We start from the raw sequence: 22,522 nt of genomic DNA on the forward strand, positions 1-22,522 counted from the left end.
TCTCTTGACAGCTTTTATTGAGATGTTAACAAAAAAAAATGGGCTGTCTTTCTTTCTATGCTTTTCAATGGGGACCGATTAATCATCTTTAAATTTTTAAAATTATTTAAATTTTTGAATTATTTTAAAAAAATAAATAGATGTAAGTTCGAATAAAATTTTTAATTACTATATAATTTAGTTCATTTTAATGCTCACGCACACGTACCCGCGCACGCACATTAATCCAAATCCCAAAGATTGAGTTTAGTTGAACGTATTTTTTTTAAGGTTACAATTTACTCGTGGTAAATCTAAAATATATTAGAAAGTACATTCTCTTGAAGGGTTTTAATTTTTTTATTATTATTTAAGATTTTGTTTTTATATGAATTTTAAAATTAACTTTGTAATTTTTTAGTTATAAAATTTTAAATATTCTATTTTAATTTCTCCACTATTGGTAAAAATTACAATGAATTTAATTTGATCACATTAAAGCGAGAATCCAATAAGGAGACGACACGTGTAAAAGAAGATTTTGCCACCTATAAATACACCAATTTTCACTGAAAAATCCAATCTTGCTATTCCAATTTTCAGGGAAATCAAAAGGCGTGCAAAATCTGTATGGTTAACAAAATGCAACAACAATTAAACAATTCCCAATTCTTTACCACTCTGGATTCCATTTTTTCTCACTCTCTGCCCTCCACCGCCGTCGCCCTCAGCACTATGCCGGAGACGGCGATGGGCTCGTCGGTGTACCTCCGACAGAGAGATCTGGTCCATAAATTTTGCGTTGAGAATCACCACCTGCAATTCCAACAGCAGCACCGCTACCAGCCAGTTGAAATTTCCGTTGGTTATGGGGGTTTTCCGGCGTCGGTGAAGAAGAAGCTGTACAGGGGTGTGAGGCAGAGGCATTGGGGGAAATGGGTGGCGGAGATTAGGCTGCCGCAGAACAGAATGAGGGTTTGGTTGGGAACCTATGACACGGCGGAGGCTGCCGCCTATGCGTATGACAGGGCGGCGTATAAGCTCAGAGGAGAATACGCGAGGCTGAATTTTCCCAATTTGAAGGAGTTTAGGAATTTGGGGTTCGCCGATTGCGGCCGTTTGAATGCTTTAAAGAACTCTGTTGATGCTAAAATTCAAGCAATTTGTTCGAAGATGAAGAGGGAAAGGGCTAAAAAGAGAAGCAAGAAATTGGATCCCCAAAACATCCCCGTTTCTGAGTCGTCTTCGCCGTCGCCGATGGCAGCGACGTGGTGTTCGAGCGGTGAAACGGGGTGTTCGTCGGCGGTTTCTGAAGATGGGTTTTGGAGAACGGACAATTCGCTGCCATCGTCGTCGTCTTCCGTCTCGGCGGCGGCGGTGGCGATGGTGGGGGAAGGGGACTGTGAAGGGTACTCTTCTCTGGCGAAGATGCCGTCTTTTGATCCAGATTTAATTTGGGAAGTTCTTGCAAATTAAATTGAATGAACTTTCTCTCTTTGTTGTAATTTATTTTTTACTCCATATAGGTAATAAAAAATATATTTTTTAGGAAGAGACTTACACATGGTTAGAAAGATTGTTTGGTTTGTCTTTTGAGTTTGGTTTGTCTTTTGCATCTGAGACACAATTTATTTCCCTCAGCCCATCGTCTTTGTTGACACTCGTTTCTCTCATGAATCGACGTAGAATCTTCCCCCTTCGAAGTTCAATGTTCTTGCTAACACACCGCCCAATATCTACCTCATTTAAGAGTTCAGAATACACTGATTCGATTCATATTGTTGAAGGGAGAGGAAAAGAAAGAGAAGAAAGGAAGGCCATACCGAAACCCATACCGGAAACGTGAATGAAAGAAACAAGGCATCATGTTCTAACGTTTTGGGATTTAGAGTTCACACAAGAAGCTTATCCATTGATGATAGGGGTAACAATGGTGGCCCTCTTCATAGTAAGCCACATGTCCACAGTGTCCTATGCCACGACTTGTGTAAGAGCCCCCATACCCTTCTAATCTTTATTATGCATTTACTATCCATAATTACTCCACATCCCTAATTTCTCTGTTCTTTTAACTACATCTTCCTGCTTGCTTACTTCCTTCACATAATATCATTCTCTTCTCGAATGTTCCATTGTTACGACGATAGAGATCTAATCCAGGAACACCCAATGAGTGAGACACACAGATTGATATCTTATATAAGACAACATAAGCAATTACAAAAACAATCCATAAGGTAGGTATGGAAGTGCTATCAACGGGATACCACAAATCAATACATTAGAAGGATTCAAAAGATCCTGATTAGAGCTAGCTAAGGCTAACCTTATTGTAATAGAGCGAACTGTGTTCGTATATTATTCATATCTTCAGAACTCGAACTGGTTCAGAAACTTACGGAAATTCCTCAGGAAACCGTTCTTCTCTCTGTGTTCCTGCTCTTTTTCCTCTGCGCGTTGGTGAAGGAAGTGGAGATGCTTGCGATCGTCCTTCGAATCGCTTCTGAACGATTCCCGCGGTTCGTCATGTCGGATTTCCCTCCATCTGGATGGAATCGCTATTTCGCGATCCGATCCCCAATTCGCAACAGAATTAGGGCTCTGTCGCTCATCGGCTACGATCATGTCGTTTCCGTATGAGATCCTCCCCACGCTATAAGGCTTGAAGTTGTGGCGGCGGTGACATCCGCGGCGACTTCGCCGGAATATCAACGGCACCGTTCGCCGGTCGAATTGGCGGTTGATTGGACGGAAGGTGAGCACGACTACCGGATCTGAAACGCTCTCCGTCGCATCGACCGCGTTAATTTCAGAAGGATTATCTTCGGTGCGTACCTGATTGAGAACTGACATGGATTTTGGAGCTTCGTATTCGGATAATTTCTCGGACGGGAGGAAGATCGAGGCCTTCAAATCGGAGTCGTCGATGGATCCGGAGGCGGAATCGGAGACGGAAACTTCATGTTCCGATCGCTCTGTGAGTTGGCGAGCGTGTGAGAAGGAGACGACGAAGACGACGAAGAGAAGAAAGGTTAGGGTGCGTTTCGCCATTGTTGGGATTGCAATGTCAAGGAACAGAGGAGAAATGGAATTTATAGGGTTTGACGGAGAGGAAATTTAGGGCAGGTGGGGTAGGATTTCACCGTTTACTTTGTGTTTAACTTGAAACACGGGCAACGGGCAACATTGATTTTGTAAACACCGTCTTTATTATTTTATGAAAAAGAAAATAAAAAAATTATTTAATAGCGCTAAATTTAGCTTTCTTTCTCCAATTTACGAATAATTATAAAATCAATTGTTTTTTTTTTCTTTCAATTTTTAATGTTCTTGTGGTCGAAAAGAATTATTTGATTTTTGGAAAAATATTATTATCAAAATAAAATAAAATCCTTGGAAGACAGCTGGCATTTCAGATTTTTTTTTTATTTAAAAAAAAAAAACAAATCTATAAGCTTAGTAAACAGTTTCTTGCTGCTTACAAGGCAATGAAAATGGTTGTTTAATTTTTAAAAAGGTAGAAAGGTGCGTATATATGTTAGCAATATTAAGTTGTTAAATACAGTGGAAGGAGAAGAAGACACAACTAGTATTGAGAAGACGTACCATTGGCGTCCCCTCCCCTAGGGCTTCAAGCAAGGCGTCGGGGTGATGTCGGGCACCATCGCCGAAGCCCTTGAGGGAGAGAAAGCAAAGAGCATGTCTTATGGAGTCACTTATGTTCTCTTCTCCATGAGATTATGGGTTTAGAGGAGAGGAGAGCAGGTGTTGTTTTATAGTGCTCAAAAGGAGTTTTATGGTATCAAAACTAAAGCTTGGATTCTTTTGTTTTTGTTATTGTAAAAAACATGGGTATAACTCAAATGCCTTTTATTCCCATTCTTCTCTAACATTTGTTTCAACAACTATACTTCGTGGCTTCTCCATGTCAACTCATTGTCACTGCCCAAACATTAGCCTCAGACCAAACAAATACATTTTTTTTTTAGATATCAACGTCTTTACTTGTGATTCTGCTTCACACCCTTATAAATAATGTTTGGATCTCACAATTCACTTCCTTTGGAGACTTAGCGTCCTCACTAGCACAACACTCAGTGCCTGACTCTGATATCATTTATAACCGCTCGATATTATCCACTTCATGTTTTCTCTTTTGGACTTCCCCTCAGGGTTTTTAAAACGCACTTGTTAGAGAGAAACTTTCACACCCTTATAAATTATAAAAAAAAATGATTCGTTTCTCTCTCCAACTAACGTGAGATCTTACATTTTTGTAATTCCATTTTACCATCTTTAAAAAAGAATATTAATACCACGACTTTCGACCATTTTTAAAGAATACATTAATCTTTGGTGTGTGTATATTTTTATAAACTAATAATAATAATTAAAAAAAATATTAAATGGATAAAAGGTGAATATAATCTAAATCGAACCACTTACATGATATAATCTTTTGTGGATTAAATTGATAGAGAGAGGCGGCGAAAGAGAGCGATATAAAAAAAAGTGAATATAATCTAAATAGAACCACTTTTAAATATAGATATTCTTTTAAGAGATACGAAGAAATTAGTATAAGTGAAAGCATTTGGCTCTTAGGAACCTCGATGAGGCAATTAAATAATATTAAGAGGGCAGCCAATGAAGCATAAATTCTTATTCTTCGTAACAATCTAACAAAATAAAGTCAAATAGAAAACGATATTTTTCCTATTTGACATTCCGTAATTTAAGATATACCTTATCTCTTCCCTTTAATCTAACCTTCCTACTTGCTTCGTATATATCTTTACGAACTTTCCAATAATTTAAGATTTGATTCAATATGGCTCAAATTATGTTCATCATTTAAACTCGTGTCATGGGCGTACTTTTTCAACCGTACACCATAGTTATCTTGGCATGCTCACGACAAGTTTAAAAGGAAACTCAAACCCCATATTCATTTTTCGTCCAGTTTTGTGGTACGTGTATGTTCAATCGTCTAGGCCCTCTCGTGGCCGAATGTGCACCACTTGAGAGTCGCCACTTCTCTTGTCCGAACGTGAAAGTCACAACCTACTCTATTTATAGCAAAGTTGTGATCTCAAGTATCCATTTCAAATCTTTCTTCCTTCCAAATTAAAGGGCAAAGAAGGAACTAAAATTATACTAAAAAAAAAAAAAAATTATTTTTTATTTGATTTATCTATCTCAATATTTTAATAATGTAAATTTTCAATATTTATTTTATATTAATCATAATAAAAACAAAATAAAATCTACATACCCAAAATAAAAATTACCAAAAGACCAAAAGGGTATAATTAAAGAGAGTTCATCAACACAAGCTATTTAGGGCTATACAACCTTTTTTGCAAAAATAAAAAAGGAACTTTTGTCTTTACCCCACCAAATATTCGTCGGGGGTAATTTCGTCATTTCCTCACTTCTCTCTCATCGCTGATGGGCTAAAAGAAAAGAAAATATAGTGGGCTAATTTGTTTGAAAGCCCATTGATTTATGGGCTTATTTTATGAGTCATAGGCTTTGAACTCTTAATGGGCCGTTCACGTTTCCCGGCCTTTTACAAGTTAGCCCAAGAAGGCAATAAATATTTAAAAAAATGTAAAATAAATAAAATTGATAATGGACAAAAATGCCACCAAAAGAATACCTAGATGGAATTATATTATTGATATACTTCGTATTAAATGTATGTATTATATAACTAATATAAAAAATATGAGTTATATTATTGATATAGCTCATATACCTAATGTTAGGTATATTAATCACAATAAACAAACTAATCCTAATCCAAATTAAGTCAAAATATCTAATTAATAAATTACAAGATAGTATTAAATCTTCCATTTAAACGACTACTTTCTCTTAACGTCACCAAATGATTGCAATTAAATTTTATCACTATATTGTTGGGTGTATTTGATATTTTAAAATTTACAAATTTATTATATAAAAAATTAAAAGTTGAGGATTCTATTAGACCTCAATTTATAGAATTCATACATGAAAATACACGTTGTATTTGAAACTAAATAAGAAGATGAAGCCCAAGGAAAAACGGGAAACCAAAAACCACCTAAATTTTGAAAGTATGCTTACACGCTAAAAGCATTTCCAACTTAAATTGAGATAAGATAATAAAAGAATTCCTTGAATCAAGATTCAACAAACCCATTACGAGTTTGCTAATTTTCTTCATTCCTATACCAAAAATAAAGTTCTTCAATTTTATATCTAATAGTCGAGTTCATTTTAAAAAAGCCTAGATACATTCGAAATTTAATAGACATTTTTTTAAAATCTAAGAATCAAATAAATACAAAAGAATGAGCTATACGAATACATAAATTATGAAATATTTTTAATTTGTAGATATGTTTATGAAATTTAAAATGTCTGATAAATAATTTTTTTTTTCATCTAAAAGTTTTGAGATTTAATTTTGTCCAATGAATTTTTAATCAATTTGATAAAAATAAATTTTTTAAATTTTAATTATGATAAATTTCGATCCTATAGATTATGGTTCTGATTTTTAGTTCTATATAATTATAGAAGCGACAAATCAAACTATGTTTTATGATCTAGATGATAAATGATACTCTTCTACTAAAATTCAATTGGCTAGAATTAAAGGTGAACATTGAAACACTTATTCAATTTCGTTAACTTGAAAATTTGAATTTAAAGTTTAAAAATTAAGTATATATGTTAAGAATGAGAAATAGAATTGGGATCGGGAGTGTGTATTCTCATTGGTATTCATAATAGATACAAGTTTTAATTCGGGAGTGTGTATTCTCATTGGTATTCATAATAGATACAAGTTTTAATCCAACTTTAAGATATATTCCATAATTAATATATTCTCCAAATATTATATCTCAACAATATAAAAATTAATTAAGCAGAAAGAGTTGGCCAAATTTCAAACTTTAATCAAATAAACATACACAGAAAACACTAATTTTGACTACAAAATTTTCTAAGCTAAGGACTAAGATCTAATTTACGTAGAATCAAAGAAAAAGAAGTAAAATAAAATAGTGAGAGAAGAAATGGTCTCAAGAGTTGGAATTTGATGATGCAAGAAATCCAAGTCAGCAGTCTTACGTGGAAGAGCTGTTCACTCACAATCATAAGCATTAGATTTAAAAAGAGAGAGAGAGCACATGTTTACTATACTACAACGCGGATTTCAGCTTTGAAAATTCTTGGTCTACTCTCCAAGCATGGACTTTGACTTTCCACTTCTCTCTCTATCTCAATCATGGAATTTCATTCAACACAAACCACAGCCGTAGGATCTAGAGGGAGAAAGAGAAACCCTTTTGGAAGTTAGATCCAAGTGGAAGTGGACTTGGTCAGATTTTGAACTTGGACTTCCACAAAAAAGACCAGCCTATCAAAACAAAGAGCCAAGGGAAGAAAGCAACTCGGGTTTGTCTCAGTCAAAAGTTTCCCAATTCTAAATCTTCAAGAAAATTTTAAAAAAGAATGAAACGAAGTTGTTTTCCCTTTTCAATTCCTTATAAGAACCCCATGACCGGTTCTTCTTCAATCCAAAGCTTCTCCTCATCTCTCTCTCTCTCACTCTCTCTCTTTGTTCTTCTTCTTCTCTCTATTCTACTTCGGTTTTGATTAAACACAAACATACCCAGTTAACCAAACTACCTACCTGGCTACTTCCATGTTTGTTGTCTTTGTTTCTTTACCATTTGGGTCTTCCATTTGCTCTACCTTCTGCTTCTTCTCCTTAGATAGAAAGCTTCTGCTTCTTGATAGACCTATAAATCCAAACAGAAATGTGCTGAGTTCTTGTTCTTCCTACTATGAACTAGCATAGTAGAGCATCAGTTCATTTTAAGAAATAAAGAGGTATTGAAAATGGAAGGTGGGAGGAGTTGGGATCAAACGTCACTCGTTGGTGAGATAATTCAGGGGATGGAGCTTACCAAGCGATTGAGAACAGAGTTGAGTTCAGCATCTACAGAAGAAAGCAGAGGATCATTAATACAGGGGATTTTATCTTCATATGAAAGAGCTCTTTTGATACTGAAACGGAACGCACCAATGAATCAGCCTCCGATGCCGGAAGTAGCCCCCGGATTGCCAGGGTCACCAATTTCTGTCAATGGAAGTGCTTCTAGTGATGATTCTGGCAGAGGCCTCAAGGACCCTCAGCAGGACCCCAGAAAGGAATCAAAGAAGAGGTGAGTTTAGAATCTTCTTTCCAACTTTTTTCGCCAAGTTTTAAGAACTGAAATCAAATAAGAGGTTAATAGACAAGTTATATAACATGGTTCTAATTCTGTGATTACAGAAAGACACAGCCCAGATGGAAAGTACAAGTGAAAGTGAACTCTGAGACAGGATTTGAAGGACCCCACGAGGATGGTTATAGCTGGAGAAAATATGGCCAAAAGGACATACTTGGTGCAACATATCCCAGGTGAGATGATTTCTTCCTCTTCCTGCTCTGGAAACATGCAAACCATGCACTGAACATATATTCAAATGCCCATGCATTCATATTTCAAATCATCTTTTTTACTTCAGTATAAAACAAAAACATGCTAAAAAATTCAATGGGGAGAAGGGAGATCTCATACTATGTGTTTTTTTCTTTTTTCTTTCTAATGGATGAATGCAATAGGCAACATGAAGGAAAACCAGAAGAGAAATAGAAAGAGAATTTGAATATAAGGAATTTGATAGGAAAATACAAGAGAAAGAAATGTCAGCAGCTCAAAATTCAAAGTCAAAACTCTACTTTATTAAAAAGTAAATAAACTAACTAACAGGAAAGAAACCAAAAAATACAAGAATCACTTAGAAATAAGGAAAAAGATTGTAGAGCTATAGTTATAACCTTAATGAAGATGAGATTTCTTCTCTGTTCCCCATCAATTAATCTAATACCTGGTGTATACTTGCAGAAGCTACTATAGATGCACTTTCCGTAATACTCAGAATTGTTGGGCAGTAAAGCAAGTGCAGAGATCAGATGAAGACCCTTCTGTGTTTGAAATTACATATAGAGGAAAACACACTTGTTCCCAAGGGAACTATTTAGCCCAATCATGTCATTCACCAGAAAAGCAAGAAAATAAGGAAAACGACCACGGCCATGATCATCATCAGAAGCAGCCTGCACAAGAGAGCTTATTTGGTAATCAAACTATTGAGAACATCGAAAAGCTCGAAAACAAGGCATTGACATTCTGCTTCGGCTCAACTTCTGGTGGATGTAAGGACATTGTAAATGGTGGCTTTTCTCATTTAGCCATTGACACTCACACCGCCTTGGGAAGCTTTTCTCAGTCATTTATCTCCCCAACCACACCTGACTCAAACTACTTCACTCCATCCCCATGCCAAAGGAGCAACATAGGAGGGACTCATAATATGCAACCTCTAGAATCTGATGTCCATGAGATTTTCTCGGCCAACACTTCAGCTACCAACTCCCCTATCCTGGATTGGGATTTTCCATTCGATTCGGAGCAGATCAACTCAAATTTCCCATTTAACTCCCCAGGATTTTTCTACTAAATCACTTGGGGATAAAAATAAAATTGCAAACTGGTTAATTGCAAATCCTTTAGAATTTAGCCTCAATCATGAACCAAGACAGAAGAAGGAAAGGCCGCCCCTACCCAGGTTTCATTTTCTAAATTCCTTGCAAAGCATGGTGATTAGTAATATAACTAGCAGCTTCATTTTTGGTTCTTTTATTAATTTTGTTCCCAATTGATTTCCTACAACATTAGACTAAGCAATAGCACGTCTTGTTTGAAATTAGGAAGCTCCCTTACAATAGTAGTAATTGAAAAATATATACTAGTTTATCATGCATTTTCTATAATATGAGTGAATTTACATACTATATCAAATATCACCATGTCATCAAGGAGATGGGGAAAAATGACAGACATGTTTTGTTAATAATCAATTCAAATGGATATCAGCAATTAAGTTCACATCACGAAGGAGTATACCTACAAACTCACTAAACCAGAAAGATGCATGTTGCTGCAAGTATTCTTCACCATATTAACTCTTATGGGAATCGGAACTTAAGCATACGCATAACAGGTATAAGACCTCTTCGATCAAGAACAGATTGCAAGCATAGTTCGGAAAGAAGCCAAATATATCAACCCATATTGAACAAGTGCAATGATAAACCATAACTTTTTCAACAAAGAGACAGTCAGTCATGAAATTATGCATTGGGAAAATGGGACTGATTAAGAAGATACAAAAAGCACTTCCAGTTAGCACAGACACGGAAATGTCATTACTTCTACTCGATGGAGAGAGGTTACCAACTTACCAATATCCCAGCGCAGGAACCAGATAAAGAAACCTGGAGTTGACAATACAGATAAAACATTTTAACTATGCTGGGCAAAGCAGATCCTAGCTCAGATAAAGACAGGAAAGAACCACATATTGTAGCACAGAAAAACCATTTCCAGCCAGAATTGTTGATTCAAAGGGCCATCAAACTAATTTAGTATAGAATGTTCAAAAGGAAATTTTCAGAAACAAGCAGCTCAGAGGTAATCAGAACGACAATAAAGCTGATAAGGACTGATCACCAATATATCATTTAGCCAAAACTCTATTCATTAGTACTTCAAACAGACTTCACGATCGTAATTAAAAGAGTATCGGAGGGACTCACAGGCTTCAGGGACAAAGGAGCAGCTTTGAATGTGAAGCATACTTTAATCTGGCAATAATGTAGAAGAAGCTGGTGTCAAGTAAAATAGAAGCAAGAGCCTTGGAAAATGTGCCCTGCCCATCGATCAATCGGTGCTCAAGAGTTCAGGCAATCAGAATCTTTTCATAGAGGTTCTTGGGGAAACACGGCAGAAAAAGTGGCATCTTCTTGAGTTGGCGGCTGCTATCCCCTCGGATCTAAAGCTCATTTCACTAATTTGGCCCCAGATTTAGGCCCAATATGAGCTCAATTCTGCAAAGACAATGAACCATTCTTGTTCCACAATCCTCGACGCTGGATGAATTTGGAAGTGGAAGCTTCTTTGGACCGTCTGCTATTGCAAATCCTTTTACAGTTAAATTTCCAAAACTCATTTTAAAGTTCTTAAGAACTGTTCTTTTCGAGGACGGAAATACTATATTATCCTTAGTTATACTAATTATTTTCCTTCAAATTCATAAGCATCTCATCTTAAAACTCAATTCTCAAATATCTCTAGTCAGTTATTCTTCCTGTGTACGTGTTGACTATATACCTCTTAAGCAACCGAAGTCACAACTCAGCAAGAGAAATTTGTTAAAATAAAAGATAGGTCTCCAGTAAGACATCACTAATCTAAGCACCCCACTCAGCAAGACAGATAAGTTATTTGAAAATTCTTCCTAACAACGAATACAGGAAGCGGTTACATCATAGAGAAACAAAACGTTTTCAAGGTTAAGAAGTGGGCTCAAATGCAGCATGTTGGTGCCAAACACCATTGAGGTTGGATTGCCATAACCGGACCATCCCATCCTTTCCTGTTGATGCTAATGTCATACCACCCATGTCCCACTCCATGTCCCACACCTGACAGTGCAAGTGAAAACATGACCATCAATTAGCAACACCACCTCTTCCCTCCTATCTAAGAATAATCGAAAGAGAACAAAATCTAAAACACGCAGTTCATGGAACCATATCAACTAAATTGTAGCAACATTTGTAGTCAATTATGAGCGATCATCTTCATATTTATTTTATAAGGTTCCATCGTCATGGATTCAAATGGACTCCTATCTACACTAGGGGTTTCTCTTAACAAATGGACGTTTCAAATGCATCCATCTTGGATTTTCAAGAAATATAAATGAAAAGAAAGGGGAATGAGAAAACAGAGAGAAATTTTGAAGAGATACCTCGCCGTTATGCCCAGAAAGCAGAGCAACTCGTTCTGTTGAGAGCCTTCCATCTGAATCCGGGTTTAATCCAAGGCGCCATATTGCAATTCCTTTCTGGGTTGCAACAGCTATTACCTCATATGGCCTAAATTATATTCAAGAACAATTAATATCATTATTGCTGAAGCTTATTCACTGTTTTTTAAGAATTCCAAGTAGACACGTGAATGAATTTGGTCATATCAAGCTCATTGTGGTGATTCTTTCAAACAGTTACCAGGAATTGCCCTGGGAAGTTTGTGACAACTGTAAAGAAATTGAAGGACTACATGATAAACAAGGATATATCTGCTGAACCTATGTGTTTCAAAATTATACACCACAGATACACCAATTATATGAAGCTCCTTTAGGAATTAGTCCATTACCTTCCAATATTTTGTGCCCACGCAACAGCATAAACCCCATCACCTTTGTCTGCTTCCAAAGCCAACTCTGCAACAGGAAGCCATCTTTGATGAGCCTGATCAAATTCCCAAACCTATGGAGGACAAATAACATATTAACTCTAGTATGCAATCATCGTGGACTGACCAATATGCTGTGAGCAGCAGGTCATATCACAATTTTGAGTGCAGTAATGGCATCAGAAGAACTTAGATTACCTTGGCAGAATCAAGCTGTGGTGTATCCGAATGAAAAGCCAAAACAAAACTTGATTGCTGTCTTTCACCACGATTTGGATTCCAAGATATACTTGCAGACAAGCACGCTGCTTTCCTGACTGTAGAAATGGAATCAATGACATTCTGAAATTCAGCCTGCACAAAAGTAGAAAATTAGGAGTCAAATTATTAAAAGGTCATTACTAACTTGGTTTCTTTTTTTTGGTGGGGGGGATATCATTGATGTATATATATAAAATAAAATAAAAAGACTATACAAAAGAAATAGAGGATTCAATTTACACCAAGAAAGAGCAATGAAGAAAACATTGTCAAATAAAAATGAATAGGCTGATCCGAGGATCTATGGTGATAAATCATCATGATCCTCATTTAACCCAAAATGAAAGAAATAAAGATGCTTTTAAATTCCTAAAATTCAGCAGATGTTGCTCATCGGGTTTCTGGATAACATCATAAAACTAGCCAGCCGTTCACGATGTGCTTCCCTTGAGACTCTTCATATGTCAATAACAAGCCATAGTGAAGGTAAAGGACCCAAACCAAATATTTCCTTTCAGAAGAGTTTGTGTGCCCGCACACACCACTTTTTTATTTTTTATTTTTTACTTTTATCCTTTATAAAGAGTGACAAGGGGAGGAAGATGAAGTGACTGGAGCAAGAAGATTGTTGTTTTTTCAATATATTCCAGATCTCCATATTCTTTGAAAACAATCCTCCAACAACGAAAGAGAAAGGATGTGGTGTCAAAATTCAAGCATCCCCAAAAGAATGGTTCAATAGACTGTTGACATAAGAAAGCTATGACATAGCGGTAGAACTGTAACACAAAGAATAACGTGCAATTCACAGGAGCAGTACACAAATATCCATGTCCAATTATATAGTTACATTAGAACATTGGAATATAGATGTGAAACATCAATAGGTTAAAAAGATGGATAATTTTGAAATAAAGGAAATCTAAAGGTCAGTTTCCTTTATTATAAAAGAGGAAATCCAATTGATTGAAGTTCAACCAATGTTCAAACGAATTACAGTACATCTTTCCTCAGATTGCAAGATCATAATGGAATAAGCCATTCAAATGATAACTTCTGAAGTCTAATAAAATTAGAGAACATGAAAAAAGATTAAAAGATTGATCACCTGAAGTTGCCAACTCTTCAAATCCAAAGGATCCATAAGCTCATAAACTTTTACATTGCCATCAGAAAATGCCGCAATCTACAAAAAAACAAAAGGCATAAAAAAGAGTGTAATGGGTTTTTTTTTAATAGGAAATACTTTTTCATGAATAACAAAATGCAACAAAAATGAAACAATGAGAAAGTATTTTAGACATCCAAAGTTATTCTTGACCCAACTATCACATTTATATCCAAATAAATCCTTATAGTACTTCATTATTGAGGGGGAAATAGTGATATGTTAAGTTCCAGAGTAATAAAAATGAACTAATTGAATGCGTTAAAAATCAAAGGCAATTGAGAAGTAGCAAAAAACACAGGAATCATCCACCAGTAACAGCACAAGGATATATATGTCGCAAGAGAATCAGAAGAAATATTGTCATTTACCATTTTCAGACCAGAAGAGGAATTTCCAAATTGGATGTCTAGGATTTGAGATGAATTACTTTTGAAGTGTTTGGATAGCTTCCACTGCAGAGGCTGGGCATCTAGAAAGCAGCAACAGGCAATAGATTTATACAATGATTAGGACGCTTCAAATTCTAGTCAAATGAGGGTTTATAGTTTATGTACCATGCTCTTGGGCCAAGTAAAGGGGAAGATAAGATGTAAGAAATAGACGTAGCTAACGTAACAATAAAATTTGAGAGAGAACCCGGGGTCAACAAAAACCAAAAGATTACCTTCAACAACCTCCTCCCACAATGACGAACTTCCATCTGAACAAATGCATGCAATAGAATCACCATACTCTGGAGGGACCCAAACAATCTTAAATATTGCAGCCTCATGAACCTACAAAGATGGTTTCACCTGGTTTAGGCTCGAGCAAACTTCACTCATTAAAAGCTTTTCTGGAACAACGTTTAACAAGCCAAGGTCTCAAAGAGAGAGACCCAAATAAGAACTCAAAATGCACCTACTAGCCTTGAAAGTGTTAGCAGACGCTTAACGTTAATGAATCTTTCGGTGATTCAATAATTTCTGTCTATTTAATTTCTATGCCAGATATGATCTTCTAAGGGAACATTGCCCTTTCCAGCTTCAAAAATTTTAAGAGCTTAAAGCCCTTGCCTTCTTCGAGAAAAAACATGAAACATAAGCCATCCAATGAAGGATGAGAACAAACTTCCTGGTTGGCTTTGAATATTTCCCTCGCTTATGCCTCTACTAGCTTTGAATTAGTTATTGTCTTGTTGAAATTGTAATGTGACTCAATTTCAGCATAGCATGCAATGATGAAAATGAGTCGCATATCATCAATTTTCTCCTCTTGCCGTCAATAACCCAATTTCACTCCTTCGCCCCAAAAACTCACTCGCATTGCACTTGACCCCTCCACTCTTTACTTTTCTCTCTCTTGACAAGTGAATTCAAAGTTCATAGAAATTCTCCATGAAGTCTAATCGAAGCACGAAATTAAAATAACATGACTGATACATCTCCAAAATCTTAGGACGTTTGTCCATTTTGTAAATGTAAACTAACAATCATTTAGAAGTAAGATTAGCTCTAAGAAACCACGGATTCGACCTAGGATAATGAAGTCCAACTGAAATAAAAGAAAGCAGTGAAACTAAAAAACCTTGAAGTTTGAAGTGCGAGTTAAGGATGTGGATGAGGAAGAAGGGTCGAGAGAATCGAAGATGACGACGGTTCCGTCCGCCGAACCGGTGACTAATCTGCTGGCGGAGTAGTTCCAAGCCGAACAAACCGTGCCTTTGTCGAAGGTCGCCATAGCTTTCTCCATCTCAATTCTCTATTTCGCGCCCTCGTCTGCTCCAACAAAACCCCTTCGATTGTGCGGGAGCACTAAATTTTTTATTTTAAGCTATTAATAAAAATATTCCTAAGTTTTTTTTTTTTTTTTTTTTTTTTTTTTTTTTTTTTTTTTTTTTTTTTTTTTTTTTTTTTTTTTTTTTTTTTTTTNAATGAAAAAGTTCATTCTTTTTATTAAATATTTTATATTTAAAAAATTAGAAATATAAAATATATATATATATTATTATTGAAGGTTTAGAAGATCGAAAAATGAAATAAATGAATTAAAGGATTATTAAAACAATATATTTTCATGTTAATAATTTATTAACGTGAAAATAGTTCATAAATCCATTATTTGTTTAAAGGTCTTAGATTTGTAGTTAAATTTTTTAAAAAATATTTGAATGGAAAAAAAAAGTCCCACGATAAATATCGGTTAACTTTCTCTATTTTTTAAAAAATAAAATCTTATACATGAACGAATTTTGAAAGCCGAACATGGGATGTCTGTACAAAGTATTTCGTTTGATTATTGATCTATTCATTAAGTGAAACAATGTTCTCGTATGGACTCGACAACTCCATCTTTCAAAAACTCGTGATTTAACTAGAACATAGAGGACATCACCACAAGTCTCATGAGAGGCTTTACCCCAATGGAAACGCTCCTAAAGGGGACTTCACCTATAGTTGACTGTACCAACAAACTATTGGGCTCGTCAACTCCCCCTCATTGATGTATCTCAACTTATTTTGACGGACAATAGCCCATTCGTTACTTTATGCATGGGTAGCATTGAGTCTTGTTATTCCTTTGGCACCTGTCGTTGGGTGCACAATGAACATCGACATACAAAAACTTTAATTTTATTAATATTAAAGTTGATTAAATTTTTAATTTAATCAAATTAAATAACATTTTATTAAGTCAAATCGAATACAACAAAAGAAAACTATATATTATTATTATTATGTAACTGAGTTAAACCACTCCAACAAACTATGATCAAACTCGATAATATTCTTTAATAAACTACAATTAAGAAAATTTAAAATATAGATTAATCGTTAATTTCAAGTTGAAAATTCAAACAAGATTAAATTAATTAAGTATTCAAATATTCAAATAGACTAATTTACTCGATCATATATTATATAAATCAAATTTAATTTAATTGAACTAAATTTAAAAAAATGTTGTAAAAATTAAAGGAGGACACGGGATATTCAAACTTATGCAAGCTTAAGCTGCAAAATCATCATCCCTAAACATTGGAAAAAATAAAATAAAAAGTAGATATGAACATAATTATTACACACATACAAACTATATGAATGTAATAAATATTGTTTGCTAACTATATAGTAATTTCTAGGCTAATAAATAAAATCATTCAAATATTCAAGGAGATGCCAAGGGAGTTAGCCGTGAACCTCTCAGAAGCAGTCTTCCTCACCAACGACCCAATCTCGGGCGAAAGGCCAGTTCCAAAGTCGGCCTCGGGGACTTCGGGGATGGTAGAGAGCGACCCGACTTCATAGAAGACATAAAATCCATCTTTGGGTTGATCTCGAGCCCGAAAGATGGAGGTTCTAGAATTAGATTTGGGTCGAAAGAGAGAGCGGAGGAGTTTGTAGAGGGAGCGAGAGAGTTTAGAAGAAGCCTTGGACATAGGTACACAAGAGCGGGGCGGGAGCGGGGGCGGGGGAGCGGGGCGGTCGGATAAGTGAGGCATGGAGAGGGTACGTGAGGCTATGGCAGAGTCAAGGTGTTGTTTGAAGGAATTGAGCTCGAAGGAATCATAGAGAGAGCTTCCACAGTCCCAAACGGGAGGGCTATTGGGGCTGTGATTGGGTTTGGGTTGAAGGGTTGGTTTTTCCATGCCTTGTTTGTTGTTGCAGAGATGAGAAGATGGTGATAATATTTGAAGGTTGGTGAAGTTTGAAAGGGAATGGCTATGAGGAGCGAACTAAAAAGAGGTAACTTTTGCATTATGGTTCACGCCCATGGCTTAAGAGCCATAAGAATTTGTCCCATTTTAGTGACAGACTTTCATCCATATCTCACTTAACCTCTACATTTATTACAAAACTGTTCCAACTTTTTATCTATTATCTCTTTTTGTTCTAACCCATTTAAATATTTTTAAACTTAATTATCTGTCCAATATAAATTTCAATTTTAAATAATTCTTCAATTTATAAATTTAAAAGTTTAAATATTAAATAAATAAATAATTGTGGGCTCGAGTTCAATTTTGACTTGCACCACTAATTAGTGGTAATAGAGTCCACTGTCTAAATGTCTAAATGTCTAAATGTCCATTAGGTTAAAATATAACATTAGACATTGATTTGATGAACTAAAATTTAATTTTAATAGAGAAATTTGTGCGATAGATGGTATTAATTAGTGGTTAAATTCAAAATTATATAAAATACACATCAAATTAAAATGAGACTATAAACACCATATATTTTTTTCGATGCTTTAATTATGGAAATAATTTAATGGAAAATGATATCATAAGGATTTGAAAATGATGTTGAATATTTTTATATTACCTTAAATTTTGTTGGTTTGACTTGCATATTAATTCTTTGTTGGCTTTAATCTTCCAATAATTATGATAGTGGTTGAATATGGCTCAATTAATTTTATTTATAATTTGTCATATTTATTTATTTATTTATTTTTCATGAAAGTTCCAAAAAAAAAAAAAAAAACAGATGAATACACTAAGTGCGGACAGGCAAGGAAGGGCATTTTTGGAATTAATATAAAGACACAAAGTCATGTGAATATATTAGTTGTATTTTGTTGTCTCAAAACCGCATTGAGATAATGTTAGGTAAACTTTATTAATCAATTAAAGCCTATCAATTTCTATTACTAACTAATAAAAATGTCACTATTTGTTAAAAATCAACGAAGGATATTAATGTGTCTAATATATTTTAAGTCGAAGAAATTTATATTAAAGAGATGTGAGCATATAATAACACTATCTCGTTTGTAAGCGAGCAAGGCATGGTGTGTAGTACTGAAATAATTACAAGGGTAAATAATTTACAACTATCTTTATTCTTGTCATCCATATCTAGAACAGTCCAAACTTACTGGTAATAGATACTATATATTTTGACCAATTACATATAATCGTCGGGCTCACGAGAGATTTTCACACTTTTATAAATGCTTCATTCCCTTCTCAAACTAACGTGGGATCTCATCTACCTTCTTGGAGGTCCAATGTCCTCACTAACACACGCTCTAGTATCTAGCTCTTATACTATTTGTAATATTTTTTGTCACTAAATTTTAACAATACATCTCATTCGATGGTAATTTCAACATTCTCACTCTTTCTAACATACAACAACGCAATCACAATGACTAACCTCCACTTCAACTAGATATCAATCAACGACATCATTGCTGAAGAGCTTGAATTTTTGGGCATCAAGAACGAGTTTTCTTATAGAAGAGAAAGCACCCATGATCCCGACTCCGGTGAAGACGATGATGATGGCGAGATTGGTGCAATAGGTGATGGATGATTTGGGTGGCTTGTGGGTGATGTTGTAGAGAAGCATTGGTAGAACAAAATCAAGAGGAATGAAGCCAATAGCACCCACTACAGCACTAATGTCTCCAAAGAATGGAAGCATTGCAGCAGAAACTCCACACATAATCATGTACATTGTCCGAAGTATGATCCTTGGAATAAGGTTCCTTTTGGAAAACAACCCTTTCTTTACATCAGCTGATTGCTTCTCCATTATCTCATATGCCACTTGTGAATAAACCTATAATTTAAGCTTCAATTTCAATTCAATGTTAAGTTCAAAAGTATTGTATTTTAGTGATTGAAGTTAGCAGACCAGGGCAATGGCTAGGAGTTGAAGAAGAACAAAAATAACAGCGAGGCCCAAGATCCAAGTGGGCGCAAGAGAAGGCCCAGTGTCGGGCATCAAGCTCTGCAAGATATTGGGGGTAGCCCTGTTCCCAAACACCCAATATCCAGACACAGCAATGGCGTAGAAGGTTAGGAATATGACGGTGTAACACATGGAAAGCCCTTTCACCATCTTCCCACTAGCCGGAGCTGCCAGAGTTGCCTGTTATGAGCTATGAATTACCTTAAATTATTCAAACTGAGTGTCACATAATCAGAAGCTGTAATGTAATGTGTTTGAATTACTTGGATTTCAGGGAGGATTCCATTCCCAAAAATGGCTGCTAAAATGGAGATGGATGTGAAGGCGCTGAACATCCTTGATTTTGGTGACGATTCTAAGCTGTAGTCCCTTGATCCAGCTTCTTTTCTGGTTGCTTCAATTATTGATAGATGAAACATAAGATGAGTTGATCATATTATGAAAGGAATTGCTATGTGTTTAGTACCTGCAATGATACAAGCAGTAACCACAAGAAAGGCGTAGCCCAAGCTGAGAAGCAGAGAGGCCAGATTGACATGTCTAAGAGAGTGGAAGGTTGGAAGCTGAGACAGAATAATCATTGCCCCTGTTACTATTGCTATGAACTCGTACAGTTTCATCGATCCATTTGGATAAAAGTTTGAATATAGTATCTGTATGTCACCCAAAACCACATTCAATTCACTCCCTTTTTAAGAGTTCATGACATAAGAGCAAGTACTTGTGAAAATTTAGAGAATGACCATAAAATGAGGCTAATAACAAATGATGCGGCGAGATTCTACGTCTATTAGGGAGTAGAACGAAGCATTATTTATAAGGGTGTGAAAACCTCTCTGTAGCAAATACATTTTAAAAACTTTGAGAGAAAGTCCAAAAAGGACAATATCTGCTAACGGTGGACTTGAGCTGTTACAAATGGTATTAGAGAGCTTGACACCAAGCGATGTGTCAGTGAGAAGGCTGAGCCCCAAATGGGGTGTACGGTGCACCAGCAAAGACGTTGGGCCCCTAAGAGGGGTGAATTAGGAGGTCCCACATCGATTGGAAAAGGGAACGAGTGCCAGGATACTAGACTTTGAAGGGAGATGGATTGTGAGATCTCGCATCGATTGAGAAGGGGAACGAAACCTTCTTTACAAGGGTATTAAAACCTTTCTCTAACAGACCGTTTTAAAAACCTTGATAGATAGTCCAAAAGAAAAGTAAAAAAAGAACAATATCTGCTACCGATCTAAAAAGACAGTGATCCACGTCATAAATGCTCATACTCAAAGCAATTTGACAAGGAAGTGATGTTCTCATTGGGTCACAAATTCAGACAAATTATCAATAAAAGCAATTTGACTTTTCCTATCTATTTGTCCTGTTTTAGTCTTGTTTTTCTCAGGATCAAATCAGTGGGTGAAGCTTGTAAGAATGGGTTTCATTTGAAAAGATAAAGACAGCACAACACACGTATATATATATCTATGGGTGAGAATAAGACACACCTCAATGCACTGTCCAGCCAGCAAGATTGCTCCAATTCCCACTCCAGTATTGATAGCCGTTTGAATAAATATTACAAAGTAAAACATCCATCCAGATCCTGTTCAAAATTATTACAAATATAAGTTTAAATGTATATATATGAGAATGCTACCAACCCACCCAAACTATATTTTTCTATTTTTAAAAAAGATAATATAAACTATAAATAGCAACTTATTTTAAAAATCAAATTTAACTAAAATGTTATTAAATGTTAGATCTTTAAAAAATCAGATTTATGGGGCTATATATATTCCACGTACAATAATTCCTCCATCCACCACTCATGTTACTATCTTCAAATATCATTCAACTCATTAAATTCTCATAAATATATATACAGCATAATATATATATATTAGTTTTATGGTTCGTTACGCAAGTTTGAATTATATTATTCTTTTATCACGAGATTAGATATACAAATTTTTATCTTAATTTCGTTAAACTAAAATAAATTTATATTTTTTTTATTGTTCGTAAGCGATTGGTCTTAGATGTCGTTGTATTTTACATAAATATAAAAAAGAAATACCCAATTAATCAAATATTAAATCTAGAATTTATTAAATAATTTTAAAATGAAATATTAAGCCAAAAAATATTTTTATAAAAATAGAATATTTTAATTCTTTTTTAGTTCACATGTGAGTGATTATTGACTTTTTTTAAATGAAGTTATATTATACGTTTTTTGAGTTGGCGAATATTTTAAAGTTTCTTTTAAGGAAAAAAAATTAAATAAATATTTATTTTTTACTACTAAAACTACATATTATATATATATATATATTAAAAAATTTAAAACGGAGAATTACAGAGCAGAAAATAGAACACGCATGCGCTGTGGTAATGATGATATGATGTTCTTGAAATACCTAAAGAGGAATAAAGCAGTTAATTAAAAAGATACCTAATACGTCGGCGGCGAGTTCCCGGAATCGGATGTGACGGCGACCGGCCTTCTCGCAGTGATCCAGAACCTTAGACATGAGTAAATACGAATAGAAAGTCACAACCGTCATAATCGTCAAGCAGAAAATCCCTAATCCCCAACCTAGTCCACTGAACGCGTACGGCAGCGTTAGAATCGTCGGTCCGACGATCGCCGTCGTCAAATGGAATCCGGCATGCCACCATTCTCCTGTTTAATCGTCGAGCGACGGAGTAAGAAGTCATTTACTTATGAATCTCCATTTTCTATTTGAGAATGAGAAATTGAAAACAGAGACGATCGCGAAATCTTGTTCTTGGAGTTACCTTTGGATTGGAGGACGAATGCTGCTCCAGCGTCGTTTTGGCGATCGTCGTAGGGAAATAGGTCATCGGTGATCGGAGGTTGATTCACCATCGTAGTTGTCGAGTTTGGCGGGCGATGGAATCCAGGGCCGGTGGAGAAGGCAAGGCGAAAGTGAAATGGAAACTGCCGGCATTGCTTGCAAATGATATTTATAGAAGTCAAGCATAGTCATAATAATAAAATACATGCCTTTATAAGTTCTTTTTTTTCAATTTAT

The 22,522-nt window shown here is 35.4% G+C and overlaps 5 protein-coding genes and 1 long non-coding RNA gene across 7 annotated transcripts; 2 read left to right on the forward strand and 4 right to left on the reverse strand.

Annotated features, from left to right (window-relative positions):
* Window positions 1–578: 578 nt before the first annotated feature.
* LOC111779355 (ethylene-responsive transcription factor ERF061-like) lies at window positions 579–2,009 on the forward strand. Its single transcript, XM_023659509.1, has one exon. It carries the CDS (start codon window positions 610–612, stop codon window positions 1,453–1,455), a length of 846 nt encoding a protein of 281 aa, XP_023515277.1. The 5' UTR covers window positions 579–609; the 3' UTR covers window positions 1,456–2,009.
* A 5,110-nt stretch (window positions 2,010–7,119) lies between these two features.
* On the reverse strand, window positions 7,120–8,946 carry LOC111806005. The gene is made up of 5 exons (XR_002816728.1): window positions 8,867–8,946; window positions 8,344–8,473; window positions 8,066–8,254; window positions 7,950–7,981; window positions 7,120–7,781 (listed from the first exon to the last, which is right to left on the reverse strand). It is a non-coding gene; the product is annotated as an uncharacterized LOC111806005 (long non-coding RNA).
* LOC111805988 (probable WRKY transcription factor 41) lies at window positions 7,779–11,175 on the forward strand. Its single transcript, XM_023691305.1, has 3 exons — window positions 7,779–8,207; window positions 8,318–8,446; window positions 8,934–11,175. The coding sequence occupies exons 1-3, from the start codon at window positions 7,882–7,884 to the stop codon at window positions 9,547–9,549; spliced, it is 1,071 nt and encodes a 356-aa protein (XP_023547073.1). The 5' UTR covers window positions 7,779–7,881; the 3' UTR covers window positions 9,550–11,175.
* A 103-nt stretch (window positions 11,176–11,278) lies between these two features.
* LOC111805996 (protein SEH1) lies at window positions 11,279–15,565 on the reverse strand. Its single transcript, XM_023691317.1, has 8 exons — window positions 15,352–15,565; window positions 14,450–14,561; window positions 14,154–14,254; window positions 13,723–13,800; window positions 12,552–12,707; window positions 12,315–12,427; window positions 11,905–12,031; window positions 11,279–11,575 (listed from the first exon to the last, which is right to left on the reverse strand). The coding sequence occupies exons 1-8, from the start codon at window positions 15,514–15,516 to the stop codon at window positions 11,444–11,446; spliced, it is 984 nt and encodes a 327-aa protein (XP_023547085.1). The 5' UTR covers window positions 15,517–15,565; the 3' UTR covers window positions 11,279–11,443.
* Window positions 15,566–16,924: 1,359 nt separating this feature from the next.
* Window positions 16,925–17,413, reverse strand: LOC111803865. The gene has a single exon (XM_023688461.1). The coding sequence runs from the start codon at window positions 17,411–17,413 to the stop codon at window positions 16,925–16,927; it is 489 nt and encodes a 162-aa protein (XP_023544229.1).
* A 1,201-nt stretch (window positions 17,414–18,614) lies between these two features.
* On the reverse strand, window positions 18,615–22,461 carry LOC111806922 (probable GABA transporter 2). 2 transcript variants are annotated; one of them, XM_023692462.1, is made up of 7 exons: window positions 22,266–22,461; window positions 21,919–22,149; window positions 20,966–21,063; window positions 19,939–20,035; window positions 19,736–19,866; window positions 19,416–19,652; window positions 18,615–19,340 (listed from the first exon to the last, which is right to left on the reverse strand). In XM_023692462.1, the coding sequence occupies exons 1-7, from the start codon at window positions 22,354–22,356 to the stop codon at window positions 18,951–18,953; spliced, it is 1,275 nt and encodes a 424-aa protein (XP_023548230.1). In that variant the 5' UTR covers window positions 22,357–22,461; the 3' UTR covers window positions 18,615–18,950. The 2 variants fall into 2 exon arrangements, with proteins under 2 accessions (XP_023548230.1, XP_023548221.1); XM_023692453.1 differs by having other exon boundaries at window positions 18,616–19,340; window positions 19,939–20,125.
* Between the last annotated feature and the right edge of the window lie 61 nt (window positions 22,462–22,522).

Source organism: Cucurbita pepo, chromosome LG01, assembly GCF_002806865.2.
Source record: "Cucurbita pepo subsp. pepo cultivar mu-cu-16 chromosome LG01, ASM280686v2, whole genome shotgun sequence".
Classification (NCBI taxonomy): Eukaryota; Viridiplantae; Streptophyta; class Magnoliopsida; order Cucurbitales; family Cucurbitaceae; genus Cucurbita; species Cucurbita pepo.

Bases quoted from the DNA above. Each gene is read 5' to 3' on its own strand.
- LOC111779355 (XM_023659509.1), top strand. From the start codon at position 610: ATGGTTAACAAAATGCAACAACAATTAAACAATTCCCAATTCTTTACC.
- LOC111805988 (XM_023691305.1), top strand. From the start codon at position 7,882: ATGGAAGGTGGGAGGAGTTGGGATCAAACGTCACTCGTTGGTGAGATA. The intron at 8,208-8,317 runs GTGAGTTTAGAA...CTGTGATTACAG, and splicing joins AGAAAGGAATCAAAGAAGAG to AAAGACACAGCCCAGATGGA. The intron at 8,447-8,933 runs GTGAGATGATTT...GTATACTTGCAG, and splicing joins CTTGGTGCAACATATCCCAG to AAGCTACTATAGATGCACTT.
- LOC111805996 (XM_023691317.1), bottom strand. From the start codon at position 15,516: ATGGAGAAAGCTATGGCGACCTTCGACAAAGGCACGGTTTGTTCGGCT. The intron at 14,562-15,351 runs GTTTTTTAGTTT...CCATCTTTGTAG, and splicing joins CTCGCACTTCAAACTTCAAG to GTTCATGAGGCTGCAATATT. The intron at 12,428-12,551 runs GTAATCTAAGTT...TGTCCTCCATAG, and splicing joins CACAGCTTGATTCTGCCAAG to GTTTGGGAATTTGATCAGGC.
- LOC111803865 (XM_023688461.1), bottom strand. From the start codon at position 17,413: ATGGAAAAACCAACCCTTCAACCCAAACCCAATCACAGCCCCAATAGC.
- LOC111806922 (XM_023692453.1), bottom strand. From the start codon at position 22,356: ATGGTGAATCAACCTCCGATCACCGATGACCTATTTCCCTACGACGAT. The intron at 22,150-22,265 runs GTAACTCCAAGA...ACGATTAAACAG, and splicing joins ATTCGTCCTCCAATCCAAAG to GAGAATGGTGGCATGCCGGA. The intron at 19,653-19,735 runs GTAATTCAAACA...AGCTCATAACAG, and splicing joins GAATCCTCCCTGAAATCCAA to GCAACTCTGGCAGCTCCGGC.